This window comes from Mustela nivalis (genome assembly GCF_964662115.1).
Source record: "Mustela nivalis genome assembly, chromosome: 10".
Lineage (NCBI taxonomy): Eukaryota > Metazoa > Chordata > Mammalia > Carnivora > Mustelidae > Mustela > Mustela nivalis.
Window position 1 is genome coordinate 20,648,595 of NC_139029.1, and position 19,640 is coordinate 20,668,234.

At 47.9% G+C, this 19,640-nt stretch overlaps 1 protein-coding gene across 13 annotated transcripts in view; it reads left to right on the forward strand.

The window, feature by feature from the left end:
* PTPRU (protein tyrosine phosphatase receptor type U) overlaps window positions 1–19,640 on the forward strand; it is a 121,638-nt gene that overhangs the window by 64,396 nt on the left and 37,602 nt on the right. For 12 of the 13 annotated variants that reach the window (XM_082684731.1, XM_082684736.1, XM_082684739.1 and 9 more), the window contains 7 exons: window positions 222–515; window positions 10,193–10,501; window positions 14,984–15,093; window positions 15,420–15,621; window positions 15,980–16,082; window positions 18,448–18,721; window positions 19,396–19,432. In XM_082684731.1, coding sequence (XP_082540857.1) covers window positions 222–515; window positions 10,193–10,501; window positions 14,984–15,093; window positions 15,420–15,621; window positions 15,980–16,082; window positions 18,448–18,721; window positions 19,396–19,432 — 1,329 coding nt within the window. The remainder of the gene's footprint in view (window positions 1–221; window positions 516–10,192; window positions 10,502–14,983; window positions 15,094–15,419; window positions 15,622–15,979; window positions 16,083–18,447; window positions 18,722–19,395; window positions 19,433–19,640) is intronic. The other variant, XM_082684735.1, reaches the window with a different exon arrangement.

Below are 19,640 nucleotides of genomic sequence, written 5' to 3' on the forward strand. Positions count from 1 at the left end.
TAGGGGTGAATGTGGGATCAGCCTTTGGAGCGGGTGCCCCTTAATGCCTGGGGATTTAGTGGGGGTAGGCAAGAAGGTCTAGTTGAGGGTCTGGGGGCTTCATCAGGGTCCTGGGAGGACAGGGAGGGCTACTGGAGATTTGGATATGCTACCATGTGGAGTTGGGGGCAGGGTCTCACAGTTCATCTTTTTGGTTCCGCCTCTCCCTCACGCCTTCGCAGAACCCCCCACCCCCATCGCGCCCCCCCAGCTGCTGCGCGCGGGGCCCACCTACCTCATCATCCAGCTCAATACCAACTCCATCATTGGCGACGGGCCGATTGTGCGCAAGGAGATTGAGTACCGCATGTCGCGTGGTCCGTGGGCTGAGGTGCACGCCGTCAGCTTGCAGACCTACAAGCTGTGGCACCTTGACCCGGACACCGAGTATGAGATCAGCGTGCTGCTCACGCGCCCTGGTGACGGCGGTACTGGCCGCCCTGGCCCGCCCCTCATCAGCCGCACCAAGTGTGCAGGTGGGTGCCTCCTGGCCCAACAGCGTCGTTGGGACATCTGGGTATGGGGTTAGGGCTAACCGGGGATGGGCCAAGGGGGCTCATTAGGAGAGCTAATATGGCCCGCACTTGAGCCTCTGAAACATTATAAAATGTCATGATATCCCCCCAGTCCTTGTTGTGGTAAAGGTAATAATGATAGCTAATACTTTGTGCCGGACACTCACACATATATGTGTAAACACGTAGGCACACACACACACAGACATTGAAAACTCACAGTGCTATGATCTACCTATTCTTGTCATATCCATTCTACGGATGAGATGCCTGAGGTACAGAGATGATAAGTGACTGGCACAAGGTGAGATAACTAGTCAGTGACAGAGTTGGCATTAGAATCCTTGACTGGCTGGGTCCAGAATTTGTGGGTTTTTTTTTTTTTTAAAGATCTTATTTATTTATTTGACAGACAGAGATCACAAGTAGGCAAAGAGGCAGGCAGAAAGAGAGAGAGGAGGAAGCAGGCTCCCCGCTGAGCAGAGAGCCCGATGTGGGTCTCGATCCCAGGATCCTGAGATCAGGACCTGAGCTGAAGGCAGAGGCTTAACCCACTGAGTCACCCAGGCACCCCAGAATTTGTGTTCTTAATTCTGCATTATAACACCTAATAAATGACTATAAACCATAAAATAAAACTGTGTTACTAAATTTCAACTGGATTCTCTTGTGGGGTTTTTTGAGACTCAGGTCTGCTCTTCTTTGTCCAAAAGGGTACAAACAGCTGTTAGGAGCTATGGCACTTCTATATCAAAGGACGCTCTTGTTTAATTTGAACAGAAATTGAGACTTGAACAGAACAGATCTCAATGTAGTTCCTTAATTGGAATCTTTATTGAGATAATTATAAATTCACATGCAATTGTAAGAAAAACTGCAGGGGGCCTGGCTGTGTCAGTTGGTAGAGCATGTGACTTGTGATCTCCGGGTGGTGAATTCGAGCTGCAATCTGGGTATAGAGAGTGTTTAAAAAAAAAGGGGGTGGGGAGAAGATACAGAGATTCCCCACACACTTTACCCTGTTTCCCACAATGGTAACATTTTGCAAACCTGTAGTGTAATATCATAGCCAAGGTATTGACATTTATATAATCTGCAGATCTTCTTCAGAGTTCTCCGATTTCACTTGTTCCCATTTGTGTGTGTGCGTTTGTGTATTTAGTGCTATACAATTTATCACATGCATAGGTTTGTGTGTTTATTGCCATAGTCAAGATACTCTTTAGTCAAGCCTTTGTGTGGCTTCTTATATCTATTTTCACCTCCCTCCCTTCTTCCGACCTCAGCTCCTGGTAACCACTAATCTGCCCGTCATTTCTAATATTTGCCATTTCAAAAATGTTATATAAATATGACATCATAGAGTATGTACGCTTTTGAAATTGGTTTTTAAAATTTTGGTAACAGGTTTATTGAGATATAATTCACATCTCATAAATTCACTCCTTAGGGTGTGTAATTCAGTGATTTACGGTATATTCAGAGTTGTGTATCTGTCACCGCAATCCATTTTAGAACATTTTCATCACCCCAGAAGGAAAGCTTGTACTCTTTAGCACCCTCCACATTTCTTCCTACCACCTCCAGCCCTAGGCAACCATTAATCTATTTTCCATTTCTGTAGAATTGCCTTTTTCTAAACATTTTGTATAAATGGAGTCATACGAGACATAGTCTTGATGACCAACTTCTTTCACGTCACTCATATTTTCAAGGTTTATCCATGTTGTGGCATGTTTTCTCCTTTATACTTTTTTAATTCCAGACAACAGCATATTGTATTCAGCTGTACCATTTTTTTACATTCCCATTAGCAGTGTTTGAAGGTTCTGATTTTTCTACATTCTCACCAACAGTGGTTATTATCTGTCTTTTGATTATAACCCTTGGAGTGGCTATGAAATGGTATCTCAGTGGGGTTTTGACTTGCATTTCACTGATGCTTAATGATATTGAGCAATTTTTCATGTGCTCTGACCATTTGGATGTCTTCTGTGTAGAAATGTCTACTCAGATTTTTTTTTACCCATTTTTAAGTTGGGATATTTGTCTTTGTATTATTGAATTGTAAGAGTTCTTTATATATTCTGGATACTAGATCCTTATCAAATATATTCACAAACATTTTCTTTGATTCTGTGGGTTGTCTTTTAATTTTCTAAACAGTGTCCCTTGTAGCACAACAGTTTTTCATTTTGAGGAAGTCCAATTTGTCTGTTTTTCTTTTGCTGTTTGTGATTTTGATGTCATATTAAAGAACCATGGCCCAATCCAAAGTCACAAAGATTTACCCTTTTTTTCTAAGACTTTTATAGTTTAAAATTTTACATTTAGGCTCTTAATCCGTTTTGATCCGTTTTTGCATATGGTGTGAGTTAGGGGACCAACTTCATTCTTTTTGCATGTGGATTTCCAGTTGTCCTAGCACCGTTTGTTGGAGACAGTATTCTTCTCCCATTGAACTGTCTTGGCACTAAGATTGGTTATTTTGGTCAGCATCATTCCCTGGGAACTCATTCAAGTTGTTATGTACATCAGTCATTTGTTCCTTTTTATTGCTGAGTAGTATTCCATGGTGTGGAAATACTGCAGTTTGTTTAAACTGTTAAGAGAGGGGCATCTGGACTGGCTCCTGTTTTGGGCTATTACAGGTAAAGCTGCTGTGAACATTTGCTTTCAGATTTTTGCACAAACATGAGTTTTCATTTTTCTGGGATAAATGCCCAAGGGTGCGACTGATGAGTTGCACGGCAATTGTGTATTTAGTTCCATCAGAAACTGCCAGAATGGCTGTATTGTTTTGCGTTCTCACCAGCAATGTATGAATGATCCAGTTTTCTGCATCCTTGTTTGCATTTGGAATTGTCTCTATTTATTTATTTTTTTAACCATTCTGAGAGGGGTGTCATGATATCCTGTCTTGGTCTTAATTTGCCTTATTGTCCTTAATGCCCAATGTTGAACATCTGTCCATGTGCCATTTGCCATCTGTCATCCTCTTTGGTGAACTGTTCATATCTTTGCCCATTTTCTAATTGGATTATTCATTCTTTCCTTCTGAGTTTTGAGTTCTTTACACATTCTAGGTACTAGTCCTTTGTTGGGTATGCAGTGTATAAATATTTCCTTCTTGCTTTAGCTCATCTTTCCATACTCGTCACCTGGGCTTTTACAGAGCAACCGGTTTTAATTTTGATGATGGCCAGTTTGTCGACATTTCCTTTTATGAGTTGTGCTTTTGATGTCAAGTTTAAGACCTCTTTGCCTAGCCTTAGATCGCAAAGATTTTCTCCTTTTTTTTTTTTTTTTTCCTAAAAGTGTTATAGTTTTTACATTTTACATTGAGTCTGGTGATCCATTTCGAGTTAATTTTTGGTTAAGATGCAAGGTTTTTATTTTTATTTTTTTTTGCCAGTCTATATTCTTAAGTGTTTTTAAAAGCTGATTGGGGGATCCATCTAAAATCCAGTTGCATGTCACATTTTAAGAGACCCTGGGTGGTGGCTTGGAGTGTTCAGTGGGAATTACTTTCTAGATGAGGGATCTGGGTCAGGTTACTTAACCTCCTGGAGCTTTTGTCCCCTTGTTTTACAGAATGAGAAGAATATAAGTCTTCATCACACAGGGCTGGTGTTAAGGTTCATTCAACAAATGTTTATTGAGTGCCTGTTATATGTCAGGCACTAATATAGGGATATAGGACTATGACCATGATAGACCAAGGCCATGTGGGTTCCTCCTGCCCTGCAGGAACTCTACGTGGATCTCAAATGGTGGCAGGAGCAGACAGTAAAACAAGTGAGATATATAGTTTGTCAGATGATGATAAGTGCTGCGAAGAGTAAAGCAGGGTGGGCTGGGGTGGGGGTGCAGATTGGGTGTGGGGTGGGGGGATTGTTGTTTTATAAAGCCCCAGGGACCATTTGATTGAGAAGGTGACTTTTGAGCAAGCCCTGAGGGAGTTGAGGACTGAGGACTGAGAAGGACTCAGCCACGGCAGGAAGCTGGAGAAATTGCTTGGGGTGGGGGTGGGGGGGGTGGGAAGCAGGGTGACATCACCTACTTTGTTTAAAAGGATGACTCTGGCCCTTTTGCAAAGAATAGATTCTAGGAGGGCGAGGGGCCAAGAAGGGCACCCCAGTGAGGAGGCTGCTGTAACGGGACAGCTGCGAGATGTGGAGGCTGGCAGCTGGAGGAAGTGGAGGAGGTGGTGAAAAGTGGTTAGCCTCTGGGTTTATCGTGAAGGTCGAGCAGACCGCATTTGCTGATGGACCCGCTGTGCAATACGCGAGAGGGGAAGTAGAGAGAAGGCGGAGATGGCTCCAAGGTGTTGTGCTTGAGCAGCTGGATGGATGGAGTTGTCATTTACTGGAAAGAAGCAGACTGCAGAGGGGCAGGTGTGATGCGGTGCCGTAGATCAGGAGTCCTGTGCTGGAAAAGTTGACTTTGAGATGCCTATTAGACGTTTAAGTGGAGATAGCCATCAGGCGGATGGATTTACGAGTGGAGCTCAGGGAAGAGGTTCAGGCTGCAGATATAAATTTGAAAGTCATCACTATAGACTTAGATGGTATTTAAAGCCACGAGACTGGATGAGATCTTTTACCCTGCTGGTTCTCAACTGGGGGTGATTTTTGTCTCCCGGGAGACATTTGCAGTGTCTGGAGACATGGGTTATTACAACTGGGGGTGGAGTGATAATGGCATCTGAAGGGTAGCGGAAGCCAGGGAAACAGCAGAACATCCCACAGTGCCCGAGCAGCCCCCACAAGAGAGAATTATCTAGTCCAAAATATCAGTGGTACCAGGGTTCAGAACCCCGGATTTAGTCCTGAGATTTTAGGGAATAAGTGAACATGGGAAAGAGAGGAGGTGGGAGGCCTGCACCCTCGTGCCTCCCAGTGCTTCGTGTTAAGTGCAAATAATGGCCATAAATGTGCTGAGTCCAAGTGAAGATGGGGCCTGACATATAGTAAGCACTCAGCAAATGACAGTTGTCATGGACAGTTGCCCATTCTGCTCTGGTATTCAGAATAAAAGAAATCAGAGCAAAGGGGTCCACAGACAACCTCTCTTCTCCTCTCCTGAGTGTACAGGTGCCTGGGGATGGTACAGTGGGCCCGGACCGCAGGCTGCATGACGACAGTGGTAGTTAACTCCCATTCTACAGATGCGTATACTGAGACTTAGAGACGTAGTCACTTTTCCAGGTCCACCCAGTGAGTCCAGAGCAGTCGGAACTGAAGTTTGACTATCCCAATTTCCAGGGAAGTGTTTGCAAACCACAGCAGGCACGGGGACAGCAGGTGCCGTCATGGGCTGACGTGGCCATGTTGTGCTAAGCGCTGCTGAACACGTCCCACAGGCTGGCAAGGACAGACGCAGGGGCCCAGGACCAGAGAGAGAAAACTCAAATGACTCTGCCTCTGCATCTTAATGACATGTTCCCCTTGGATCACTGATGTACCCTGCCCCCTTCCCCAGCACCCTGCTTAGGCACCTTGGTCAGCAGTTTTGCTGTTGGCCAGCTGTGCTGTCCTCTCCCTCATCGCTCTACAACTCCCTTCCTGAAATACGATTTACTGTAAAAACAGTAATATAATTTCAGGAAAAGGCATTAAAAAAAAATCACTCTAAACCTTGCCATCCTTGCCCAGTTTTTCAGTCTTCTTCGAATCTCTGCCCATATGCCTTCGGTACACAGTTTTACACCCTTGTCATTGGGATGTAGAAAGCGTTTTGTAGTCTGCTTCCTCTGCTTCGTGGTGTCCCATGTGTGGTGTTGTTTATAATTATGTTTACTGGCTTATAGAAGTCCAGGCAGTGTCTCCATATTGCTGAACGATTGTGTTTCCAGATCCTTATAAGTAAGACTGCATTGCAAATCTTAGGTCTTGTAGTGGTTTTTTTTTCCCATCTGAGTAATTTCTTGAGGATAATCAGGAGTGGCTCAAGAAGGGGCTTTGACATATATTGCTTTAACAAATGGTTATATAGAATTTGCACTTTGGAGAGCCCATTGGATTTGAACTTGGGGGGCACCCGGCCTCGCTCTGAAGCCCCTTCCAGGAGAGAAACAGTTGAGTGGTATAGGGTTAATGCATCCTATTAGAATTATTCAAATCAACACATTTTGATGTAATGTCTCAGATGTTAACTGTGAGCCTCCTTGTTCATCATCCTCCCCCCCCCCCACCCCACCACACATCTGACCTTTGATCTCTGAGTGGCCTGCAGCCCTGTGGAATTTGGAGAGGGATGGGGCTTCGAGAGCCCTAAGTTCTGTTTTGCCAGTGTGTCCTGGCAGCTGAAGCAAGTACGTCTGGATGCCAGATGGTTTTTGGAAACAGAGAGACTCATGAATTCACACCCTTCAATCAACATATCAGTCTGTAGTCAACAAACTATTCGAGCCCCTGGATCTGCCCAGATTCTATCGGGGTGGTGGGGGGAGAGGGAAGAGGAGAGTGAACTTTCTTTTCAAAGATCCCTCAGTCCAGTGAGGTCGGTGGGGGCTCACATGGCTTTTGGAGAATGAGGCACCAAGCACGAAGGTTGAATTTTAGCCTTTAGGTCAGACGTTTGTTATTTTGTGCCATACGACGTGGTTTTTATCAAAACCCAAGTAGGTTGCCAGTATTTAAAAATCTGGAGGTTTCACATAAAAATCTGAATTTCTGGCTTCTCTTAAAAAATGGGAGGATCTCAGGGCGCCTGGCTGGCTCAGTCAGTGGAGCGCACGACTCTTGATCTCCAAGTTGTGGGTTTGAGTCTTATGTTGGGTGTAGAGATTACTTAAAACTAGAATCTTTTTTTTTTTTTTTTTAAAGGGAGGATTTGGCCATCCTGAGTCTATAGTCCTTTATGGGCATATTGCCTGGAGCTGAGTAGCAGCTGTCCCTTTTGGATGGGACACTTACTGTCCTGTTTGTCATAGTCCCAGCCCAGCCTGTGTCACCAGATCACAGTAATTTCTTGTGCCTTTGTTTAAATGCTGTAGGAGGGCAAAGGCAGCCGTGTATGTTGGCCAGTACTGCAAAGATGGAAAGGGACCAGTGTCCCCAGGGGCGGGGATGTGAGCAGAGCTGCTGGGAGCAAATAAATCAGTGGTACTTGGGCTCCCTAGACACCCAGGGACAGACTTACACGGGGGGTAGCCAGGACCAGAGCCTGGAGGTCAGGGAATAAGCCAGGATCTCTGAACAAGATGGCAGAGGGAGTGCACACAGAATCCACCCCCATCCACTCCAAGCACCTAAGAGTGTGGGTTAAAACAAAACCACATAGAAAAACCTGAGGGAAATCTCTGGGAGGCAGGAACAGGAGAGGAAACATAAGTATGGTCAGTGGGCTTGTGGCCAGCAGCCCTTGGATTGCAGTGAGCAGTGGGACCAGACCCCTAACATTCATGTTGGGTGGGGATCGGGTCTGCCTTGCTTGTGGGGAGGAGGGAGCCCGACTTTGCAAGAAGTCAAGAGGTGGGCCTTGCTCCTAGCAGGGGCTGACATACCTCTTTGGTGGCCTGATAAATGACTGGAGGCCGCCACGTGCCCATGGCCCCGGGGAAGGAAGGAAAGCTGTGGTGGAAATGAACTTTGTCTTGGGCTGTGCTTGGGCTGGCATTGTACTAAGTCTAGAGCAGCCTGGGCTGGTGTTTCCCTCTGTGTCTCTTTGTAAAGAGCATCCTGAGCAAATGAATCCTGTAGAAACGGTAATAGGGTCGTAGTTAATCATCTCAAGAGGCCAAGCAGCCAAGCTTTCTCATCTGTTCACTAAGGTGTGTCCCGAGAGTCTCTAACTGGGGATGCTTCACGGGTGCTCAAGGGATTTGAGGGTAATATATATTTTATGTGTGTGTGTGTGTGTGTGTGTGTGTGTGTGTGTAAAATCTGCATCTCACAGAGTTTGGGTGCCAGTCATCACCAGCAATCTTGGCTTCTTCCATCATTTCCTTGATGAGGAAATCGAGGCCCAGAGCCTGGAGATCACGCAGCTGGTCAAGGCAGATGGAGGACTAGAGGCTGAGCACCTGAGCTCCATCCTGCCTTTGCTTCGGAAGCCTCGGGGTCCTTTACCATTTTATAAGTGACTTCACAGATGCACCCAGAGGCTGTGAATCGCAGCACTATGTTCCTCCCATGCGCAGGGTTGGGGGCGGGGGAGCGCGGCTGTCTGTCCCTCCTGAGGCATCTGTGTGATTTTGTGCTGGTTGTTCCTGGACACTGACTTCCTCAGGGCGAGGCAGGTAGTGGTTAAGAGTCTGAATTTTGGAGCCGGCCTGTCCAGGTTTGCCTCTCAACTTGGACTATCCAGGCCACTGACTCTGGGCAGCTTACTTAATCTCTCTGTGCCTCCATTTCTACATCTGTGTGACGGGGCTAATAATGGCCCCTGTCTGTTGGATTACAGGGTGGATTCATTGTGATAAAGCATTGTCAAGCCTCTAGAGCAAGGCCTGGCTCAGGCAAAGCCCCCAGTGCCTGTTAACGGCCGTGGTTGTTGATGTTATTGTTATTTATTTATTTGAGAGAGAGGGAGAGAGAGAGAGTGAGTACGTGCTGGGGGAAGGGGCAGAGGGAGAGGGAGAGAGAGAATCTCAAGAAGGGTTCGATCTCACAACTCTGAGATCACAACTTAAAATCACAAGCTGAAATCGGGAGTCAGACCCTTAACTGGCTGAGCCACCCAGGCGCCCCCCGCCATTGTTGTTACTGCCTTTCTAGAACAGATTGTGTTTCCCTTTTTGCTTTGGCAAAAACTCACTACCCAATCTGAACCTTCTCTTTAGACCTGTGTGGGACCTAATGGCACACAGTTCTGTTGCCCTAACATTCTCTGGCGCTATTTAATTATTTGGCTGTGATTTCCCCCATCATCCTGATGTCTGTATCTTATCCTATTGTATATATTACTATAAGCTGTTTCAGAACGTTTGGAATTAGTAAATTAAAAAAATAGAGCATTTGGTTGTTTCAGAGAGTCCAGTGCCCTCCAGGATGATCTTGAAATAGAAGGTGAACAGTGTTATTAAAGAAGAAAAAGTGTAGGGGCGCTGGGTGGTTCAGTGGGTTAAGCGTCTGCCTTCGGCTCAGGTCATGATCTCAGGGGCCTGGGATTGAGCCCTGCATCGGGTTCTCTGCTCAGCAGGGAGACTACTCCCCCACCCCACCTCTGCCTGCCTCAATGCCTGCTTGTGATCTCTGTCAAATAAATAAATAAATAAATAAATAAATAAATAATAAATAAAATCTTAAAAAAAAAAGTGTAGCTAACATTTTTGAAGGCCTGTTGTGTATCAGCCATTGTCATACGTGCTTTGCACACATTACCTTTAACTTCACAATCATCCTGTGCGGTAGGGCATATTATCCCGTTTTGTGGCGAAGGACACTAAGGTTTGAGGGCAAAGGGACTCAGCTGGTGGTTGCCAGCAGCAAGGGGCAGAGGTCGCATTCACATGTGGCCCCGCCTGACTCCAGCGCACACACTTCTACTTCCCGTTCCGTGTCCTAGGCGGTCTCTTGAATTCTGGAGGACCGAGGAGGGATGATCTCAGCGGCTGATATTTTCTCTCTTGTCCCACTTCTTCTCTTCCTGTTTCCTCTACCTTCTGCTCTCTGCTTCCTGGGTTCCCCCAGAACCCATGAGGGCCCCCAAAGGCCTGGCTTTCGCTGAGATCCAGGCTCGCCAGCTGACCCTGCAGTGGGAACCTCTGGGCTACAACGTGACACGTTGCCACACGTACGCGGTGTCCCTGTGCTATCATTACACGCTGGGCAGCAGCCACAACCAGACCGTCCGGGAGTGCGTGAAGATGGAGCGGGGCGCCAGCCGCTACACCATCAAGAACCTGCTGCCCTACCGGAATGTTCACGTGCGGCTCATCCTCGCTAACCCCGAGGGGCGCAAGGAAGGCAAGGAGGTCACTTTCCAGACGGACGAGGATGGTAAGAATCCCAGCCCTGGATCCTGGCGTACTGGGTGCCTTCCACAGACACCCTATGGGAGGCTGCAATGTTTTTAAAAAAATATATTGTATTTCTTATCTTTTTTTTTTTTTTTTTTTTTGAGAGAGTGAGTGGGGTGGGGGCAGAGAGCACAGGTCAGAGGGCGAATCTCAAGCAGACTCCCCATTCAGTGCAGAGCCCGACTTGGGGCTTGATCTCAGAAGCCTGAAATCACCACCTGAGCCAAAGTCAAGAGTCGGGCATCCAACAGACTGAGCCATCCAGGTGCCCCCAGGCTGAAATTTTTCTCGGAAATTTTTTGCTTCCGATTCAAGCAATTCAAACAATGAAGGAATGACCAAGGAAACAACAAAGGCTAATATTTTATTCTCTGGAAGATTTTGGGTTAGATGGGTATCCTTTTTCCTTATACGTTTGAAAGAATTCAGCACTGAAGCTGTGTGGGCCTGGAGTTTTCTTTGTGGCCATGTTTTTTAAATCACAGTTTTATTTTTTAAAATAGGTTTTTGAATATTAAGATTTTCTATTTTAGTATCTGTTGGGTGTACTGGGCTTTAAGGAATTTGTTGATTTCACTTAAATTGTCACATTTCTTGACATAAAGTTGGTTATAATCTCTGATTATATTTATTTGATTTCTGTAGGATCATTAGCATGTGTCCCCCTTTTCTTTCCTGATTTTGCTTAATTTGTGTCTTCTCACCATTTTCTTGCTAGGGGTGTGTACATTTTTAATCTTTCCAAAGACCCAACTTTTGGGTTGATTTCCTTTACTGTATATTTCCTATTCTGTATTTCCTTTTTTATACTTTCTTTATATTTTATTAGCTGTTCTTTTAGCTTTTTGAGATGGAAGCTTATTAGATCATTGATTTTGAGCCTTTCTTTCTTTCTTTCTTTTTTTTTTTTTTTAAAGATTTTATTTATTTATTTGACAAAGAGAGAGAGAGATCACAGGTAGGCAGAGAGGCAGGCAGAGAGAGGGGGGAAAGCAGGCTTCCTGCTGAGCAGAGAGCCCGATGCAGGGCTCGATCCCAGGACCCTGAGATCATGACCCGGGCTGAAGGCAGAGGCTTAACCCACTGAGCCACCCAGGCGCCCCCCTTTCTTTATTTCTTATAGATATATTTAAAGCTATAAATTTCCCTTGAAGCCCCACTTTAGCTGCATCCCTTGAGTTTTGATGTGTTCTGTCTTTGTTATTATTTGTTGATGTGTTCTGTCTTTGTTATTATAACTTCTGCTGTGATGTCTTCTTTGATTCAAGAGTTAGAATTACCTTGTCTGATTTTTAAGACTTCCATAATTATCTGTGATTGGTTTCTAGCTTAATTCCTCTGTGGTAAGAATACTCTAAATAATTTTGGTCTTCTGAAATTTGATCCTTGCTTTATGGCCCAAATTGGGCCATATGTATGGTTAAATTTTGGGACATGTTCCATATGTAACTGAAAAAATTGTGTGTTCTGTTCTTGCAGGGTACAGCGTTCTACTTTTGTCAAACCAATACTGATAATTCACTCATTACATGTCAAGCACTATTGTGAATGCTTTTCATATAAGCCCCATGACAAGCCTAGGTGGTAGGCAACTATATACTATCCCCATTTTACAGGTAAGGTCACATAGCTAGGAGATAGGTAGCCAAACTGGATTTCAGACCTGGCTGTCTGCTTCATTCTTTTTCTCTTTTTTTTCTTCTGAGTGTAGTATTTCTTTTTCTTTTTTAATTTTTTTTAAGATTTTATTTATTTATATGAAGAGAGAGAGAGATCATAAGTAGGCAGAGAGGCAGGCGGAGAGAGGAGGAAGCAGACTCTCTCTGCTGAGCAGAGAGCCCTCTGCGGGGCTTGATCCTCACCCTGAGATCATGGCTTGAGCTGAAGGCAGAGACTTTAACCCACTGAGCCACCCAGGTGCCTCCAAAGTTTTCATTCTTAATAATGGTACTGTAATACCAGCATAGATCCCAAGCCTTCCCCTAGATTCCTGTAGATCTACAGGTTCTCAGAGCTCCTTGGTTGACAATTTTTCTCGACTCTCTACATGTGGACTTTTCTGCACAGCAGTGGTGCAGACACAAAATTCAGCTCCTTCCTTGATTTCCATTTCCACAAAGCCCCCTTACCCATGGCAATGTGTCTGCCCTAGGTCCCGTGCTGATGTGCTGAGTTTTTGCTGGGGGTGGGAGTGAGGACTGGATTTACCCTGAAGTGCATTGCAAATGCAGAGAAGGGAAAACTTAACTTTCTTCCTTCTACTTGTCTTAAGTTCATTAGTTGGGGCCCTATAAATTAGCCTGAGAATAGACATTAACAAGAGAAAAACAGATAGGAATTTATTACCATGTGTGTGTCACACACACACACACACACACACACACACAACACAGGGAGAGAATTACTCAGTGATGCGTAACTCAAAGGAGTGGCTGAAATTTGGGCTTACCTTGTGTCTTAACACAAGAACAATGAATTTCTAGGGAAGCAGTGTGATGAGAAAAGGACTTTGGGATTCTAGGGACAGTGGATTATGTGGAGGCAAATATATGGGGAAAGTAGTGATAGGTATAAAGTTTATGCAGATTCTTCTGGGCTGCTGAGAGTCTAGTGTTGACTTGGTGCTTAACTTCTTTCCTTCCTGCTAGGGAGGGGAGGGGGGCACTTTTACAGATTTATGTCCTGCTTTTAGGCAAATGCAGAGGGCAGAGAATTTTCTTGTATCTGCTGCTTCTTGATTCAGTTCAAAGTAATCTTTAGGCCAAAGGGGTATATTTGGGGATGGCCTAGTCTACTACCCTTCACAATCAGCCTCAGGTTCAACATCAGACCCCTTCCTTGTTAAAGTCGGTTGACCTCTGTCTCCCCTCTCCCCCAGGTATGTTATGGCTGCTTTACCTGCCTCTGACCGGGCCTCACTTGGGCTGCTTGTCCTTCTTTCTCTGTCCCTCTCCTCTGTCCTTCCAGTAACTGCTCTTTACTTAATATTTTTTTTTTACTTTTCATGGAAGTATTAGTATAAGTACTTCAGGAAGTACACTTAACCTGAAGTGGACAGCTCAGAGAATTCTCACAGACTGGGCGCACCAGGATAACCCCTACACAGATCAAGGAATAGCATTAGCAGATCCCCAGAAACCTCCTTTATGTACTTTCCCACTCACAACCTCCTGAGAGTAACCATTATCCCAAGCTATAATGCAATAGATTAATTTCTGCTTGGTCTTGAACCTTCTATCTGTGGAGTCATACACAGTGTATTATTTTTATCACTGGCTTCTTTCTCTTGACCGCACTTGAGGAAGCCAGCCATGTAGTGGGTCCAGTTCTAGGGAATTCATTCTTATTACTCAACAGTCCGTTACGTGAATCTACCACGCTTATTTTAATAATATTATATTTTAATGTATATTACATTATATTATAATCATATAATATCAAAATTCCTATTTTAAATTTTCTGTAAGAAACATCCTTGTAGATTCTTTTTTTTGGAGCCGGGGGTGGTGTAGATATACACATTTCCAATCGGTTAATGCCTGGGAATGGAATGGTTAGGTTATGGGATGTATGTTCACAATAAGTAGATCTATCCAGACAGTTTTCCCCAAGTGCTGGTGACAGTTTACACGCCCACTAGCAGCGTGTGAAGATTTCAGTTGCTCTGTATCCTCTCGAACACTTGGAATTGTCGTTTTCATTTTATCAAATTGTTAGTTGGAGGGTGGGGTTGCCTTGTGGACTGTTCATTTTAAGATGGTTACCTTGGGCTCTGCTTTTCCCTGCCTTAGGATTTCGGCTTCCCCACAATGGTTTATCAAGGTGTTTTCCTAAAGACTATTCTCTTCCTAGAAGAAATACCCTGTGACAGCTGTTAAGATGGTGCTTTAGAGCAAAACCAAACCAAACCCGACCTGAAAGGGTTTATGCGAAAATGCTAATGGTGTCTCTGGGTGATGGAATTCTGGGTGCCATTGATTTTCGTGATGCTCATTTTGATTTTCTGCACCGAATGTAGTTTTTGTGTAATCAGAAATTTTTAGACAAGAAAACATTTCCTACCCAGAATCCCGCCACTCTAATGCAATTGTTTCCATTTCTCTGACAAAGGTCTGTATTTTCTGAAAACCACTCAACTGGAACAAAATAGGAACATTCAGACATTCTCTGCTGAATGCAGGCTGCTTAGTAATGAAAATGCAGCTACCTTCTTTGAGTTCTTAGGAACAGGTGGAATCAAATGAAGTTCCCAATATTTACCTTGGTGCGTCGTATCCATGGCATCATTTATTTGGTGAGGGTGGAGTTGTTTTCATTCCCATGTCCCAGACGAGGAAGTTGAGGCTGAGGGAGGGGAGTTGTCACAGCAGGCCAGCTAGGAAACAGCAAGACTGGAATTTGAATTCAGGCGTCTGGCTCCAAAGCCCGCTTTCCCTTGCCTTGGGCCACCTTTCCCTTACAGTGCCTGGCGGGATTGCAGCCGAGTCCCTGACCTTCACTCCCCTGGAGGACATGATCTTCCTCAAGTGGGAGGAGCCCCAGGAACCCAACGGCCTCATCACTCAGTATGAGGTGGGTTTGGACCTCATTACAGCGGGAGGATCCCTGGTGGAAGGTGGGCTCACAGCTTGGAGAGGGAGATGCATGGCGGGGCAGAAGTGATCACTGAGGTTCCTTCTCCTGGTCAGGGTCTGTGCCTTGTGGGTTATGGGGACAGGGGCCCTGAAAGAAGAGAGGTGAAGGTGCCCAGAGGTCTGGGCTATGGGCATCCATAGTCCCATTGAACTAGCTTTCTAGCCTTTTCCTAGCCTTCTCCCTAGCTCTCCTGAACTACGATGGGTGGGAGGCTATGGGGCCAGTGATGACCTTCCCCGTCCCTGTACCTGCCCCACCCCTAGATCAGCTACCAGAGCATTGAGTCGTCAGACCCGGCGGTGAACGTGCCGGGCCCACGACGTACCATCTCCAAGCTCCGCAACGAGACCTACCACGTCTTCTCCAACCTGCACCCAGGCACCACCTACCTGTTCTCTGTGCGCGCCCGGACGGGCAAAGGCTTTGGCCAGGCGGCACTCACCGAGATCACCACGAACATCTCAGGTAACCTTGCCCAACCCTGGCCTGACCCCGTGAGAGGTAGCTCCCAATCCCAGGGTTCTGTAGGCAGAGGCACATTGCGGGGGGGGGGGGGTGTCCTGGGGATATCTCTCGAGGACCCCCACTGAGGAGAATGTACCATTTAGGGGTTAAGCTCAGGGGTCAGGGAGGATTAAGTCCGAGGGGTCAGGAGACTGTGGAATCTGAGGGCTGAGTTTAGGGGTCCGAAGTCAGGGAAGCTCAGGTCAGAGGGAACAAAGCTGAAGGGGAAGAGATCTGAGGACAGGAAGCGAGGCTAGAGGCCCGACCTTCCTGGTCTAGTGGCCAGGCTCTGTGATTACATTCCTGTCCCCTTTCCCAGCTCCCAGCTTTGATTATGCTGACATGCCGTCACCCCTGGGCGAGTCTGAGAACACCATCACCGTTCTGCTGAGGCCAGCACAGGGCCGTGGCGCGCCCATCAGGTGGGAAAGCCTAAGTGGAGAGGTAGGAGGTCAGGGCCCTAGGGAGGAAGCCCCTCCTCTGACCCAGAGCCTCCGCCACGTGGGCCAGCGCATCCTCATCCTCCCTCAGTTTCCTGCTCAGGGCTCAGAGTATCTGGAGAATCATGTTCTGTGATCCTGGGCAGGTGGAAAGCCTGCAGCCGCTCCCTGCTGAAGCCATGGGTGTCTCTTGGTGATTGGTGTGAGATCATTGGGCAGTGATCAGCCTGGGGAGGTGTGACTGTCCAGTCCTCTCCTGAGGGTCTTCCCTCAGACATCTTGGAGAAATGAAATTCTGGGGGCCTTATTTCTTCCCAGCTTTTTCCCCAGAAGGTCCTGGCCAGGGAGACTCAGCCTTTCTAGAAGGCTGGGGCAGCCAGCAAGACAGGGCTCTCTCTTTGGAGTGGCCTAGAACTTGGCTTCTCCACTTTATTCTCCCTAGAGAAAACTGGGGCTGCCTCTGCTGGAGAGAAGGTGCTGGAGACAAGATGGTGTGTGTGTGTGTGTGTGTGTGTGTGTGTGATAAAGACACATACTGTGTACGTGCAATGTGTGGTATGGAGGTGTGAGTGCGTGTGTGTGAGAGCATGAGGGTATCTGTGGGATGTGTCTGCATGCCTGCTCTCTGTCAGACACTGTGTTTGTGACTTCACCTGCACAAGTCATTTTATCCTCATGGTGACCTGTGGCAGGGGGAGCTATCTCCTTATTTCATACGTTGGGAAACGGGCTCAGTGGCCTTACCCCCCAGGTCACACAGCTGGCAGGGGGTAGCGCTGGGGTTTGGAACCCAGGTCTGTCTGCACAGCCTCTACCTTTTCTTGAAGTCACAGAGCCTCCCTGTCCCTCCGGCCCACCTCATCCTCCCACAAAGATGTGTGCACCTGGAGAGGTGATGCCCTGTATTTGGGTGTGGGAAAATCCTGCTAAGTCTCTGAGAAGGTAGCGGGTTGGCCACATGCCCCTGACACCCCCTCACGTCCTCACCCCCCTTCTCCTGCTTTTCCTCCCCTGTATTTGCTACTGCAGAGCCTGTCTCGGGCTGCTTCCCAGACTCTCTGGACAACGTTAGGGTGTTTGAGGGGCATTTTGCATTTCCAGGAACCTCAGGGCCTTGTGCAGCTGAGCCTGGGAGCAGGCGTAGTAGCTATGTGACCTTGGGCACGTCCCTTTACCTCTCCTTTTCCTTGTCTGCATACTGGGGACCATCCCAGTCAAGATGCTTTGTTCAGTGTTGACTGTTATCACCTCCTGGCGGGGTTTGGGGCTAGGGGAGGCCTAACCTTGACCTGGGAAATGGAGGCTAAGGGGGGCTTGGGCTGGTGTTTGCAGTGCGCTAGTGATGAGGGACGAAGCTGTGTGGCCCCAATTCAGGGCACTGGGGTGATTCCCCCACAGCTCCGAAGCTCGGAAGAAACAGCTGGAGAGCCAGGGAAAGGCACTGCTACTTCCCAGAGTGCAGCTGTCAGAATGGGTGTCACACGCCAAGACGTGACCGAGCCTGTGACTAGAAATATTTGTATTTGTCAGCACTCGCTTATTTACTCTCGGCTTTGTTCCACCGAGGATTTGGAGGAGCTCACAGCAAAAGGGCATTCAGTAAACTGATAAAAATAAATAGAAACACACAAGTCGGGACCAGGAGACACACATCAGAGGGAATGGGGACGAGGGAACACAGATCAGCTGTCAGGACCCGGAGATGACGGTCTCCGAGTTGCAGACTCGAGGTCCCTCCACGTTGGGAGAGTACCAGAGGCAGGATTTGTGTGGCCTTGCTTGCTTGCTCTGTGACTGTCTCTCTAACTGGAGGTCAGTTCCAGGAAGCCTAGGTCCCCAAGTGCCCACCTATCATGGGCCCAGCGTCTGAGCTCATGCACTTTCTGAATGAATGAACACTTTGTGTCTGACTGTCCTTCCCAGAGGCCCAAAGGGAGCCGTGGGTACTGGGGTGGAGCCTGAGGCTTTGGGTCCGCAGGTCCTGTGGCAGGCACAGGAGCACGGGTTGAAGAGAGCCAGGGTGGGGCTCTAGGGCTTGGTGCCACTGAGCAGGGCCTGCGTTCTTTCCACCTTAGTCACAGGCCTAACAGCTGACAGGCACTGGCTGCTTCTGAAACTTGCCTCCTTCCTTACTTTTAGTTTGTGGAACAGTCCTGTGATCACGCTTGCTTTACAGAGGAGGAAACTGAGGCCCAGGGAGGTTAAGTGAGTTGCCCAGTGAGTAAGACGCAGAGCCAAGATTAGTCCCAGGCTGGGTCTGACCCCAAAGCCCATGCCATTTGCCACACCAGATGGCTCTCCCTATCTCCTGGCCCTGGGGTCACTGTCCTGTCCCCTCCTTGTCCAGTGTGTACCAGGTGATCGTGGAGGAGGAGCGGCAGCGGAGGCTGCGTCGGGAGCCAGGCAGCCAGGACTGCTTCCCAGTGCCCTTGACCTTTGACGCGGCGCTGGCCCGTGGCCTGGTGCACTACTTTGGGGCAGAACTGGCGGCCAGCAGTCTGCCGGAAGCCATGCCCTTCACCGTGGGTGACAACCAGACTTATCGCGGCTTCTGGAACCCACCGCTTGAGCCCAGGAAGGCCTACCTCATCTACTTCCAGGCAACAAGCCACCTGAAGGGGGTGAGGGACTGACAGGGCTTGTGATGGGGATAGGCTGGGGACAAGGCCTCAGAGCCATCAGAGCAGCCCCCTAGGAGGCCAGAGCCCCTCCCCCGGCCCCGCCCCCTCTCCAGAACCCTCCCCTCCTTCCCTGAGCCTCCTGACCTCAGGCTTCTCTTAAAGCATCTCCCCTTCCTGAGACTTTACCCCAGACTCTCTTAGTCTAAGCCCCCAGTCTATCTCTGCCCCCTCCCTGAGGCACTAGTGTCTGTCTTAGGCTCCTCTCTCCAGAGGTCCATTTCTGGGTCCTGCTTTCCCCAGACCGTGAGGCCCACCACCCACTTCCTCTTGGAAGCCCTCCCCTTCACCAGGCTCCTTCCTCCCGGGGTGCCCCTCTTAACCAGCCCCATGGCCACCCCCTTCCCACACTATTTCTTCCCCTGCTCCCTCTGAGCTCATTCCCCTTCCCTAAGTCATTGTCCTCTTTGCGGGGGGGCGGGGGGGCGGGGGGGGGCGCCCTCCCCTCCCTGCTTCCCCCTCAGGCCTTCTTTCCTTCTGGGAGGGGCCGGGTGTCTCTGGTTACAATGAGCACTGGACAAGCCCTGACCAGGCCCAAGACAAGTTCCCCAAGGATCCGCCTGGGGAGGGTTAGGTTGGGGCTTCTGTCTTGCTGAGACCCCCATCTTTGTCTCCAGGAGACCCGGCTGAATTGCATCCGCATCGCCAGGAAAGGTAAGCCCGCTGAGGTTCCTTCCTGGCCTTTAGCAGAAGGTTTCCTCCCCTCTGGGTTCTTGGGGGGGTGGGTCCTGAGCTCCCAAAGCTGTGGGAGCAGAGGAGAGTGGTCTGGCAGTCCTGGGTCAGGTCCCTGTTTGTCCCACCTGAAAGACTTTTTCTCCTAGCCTGGGCAGTAGGGCTAATCTCCCTCTCTCCGCTCATGGTC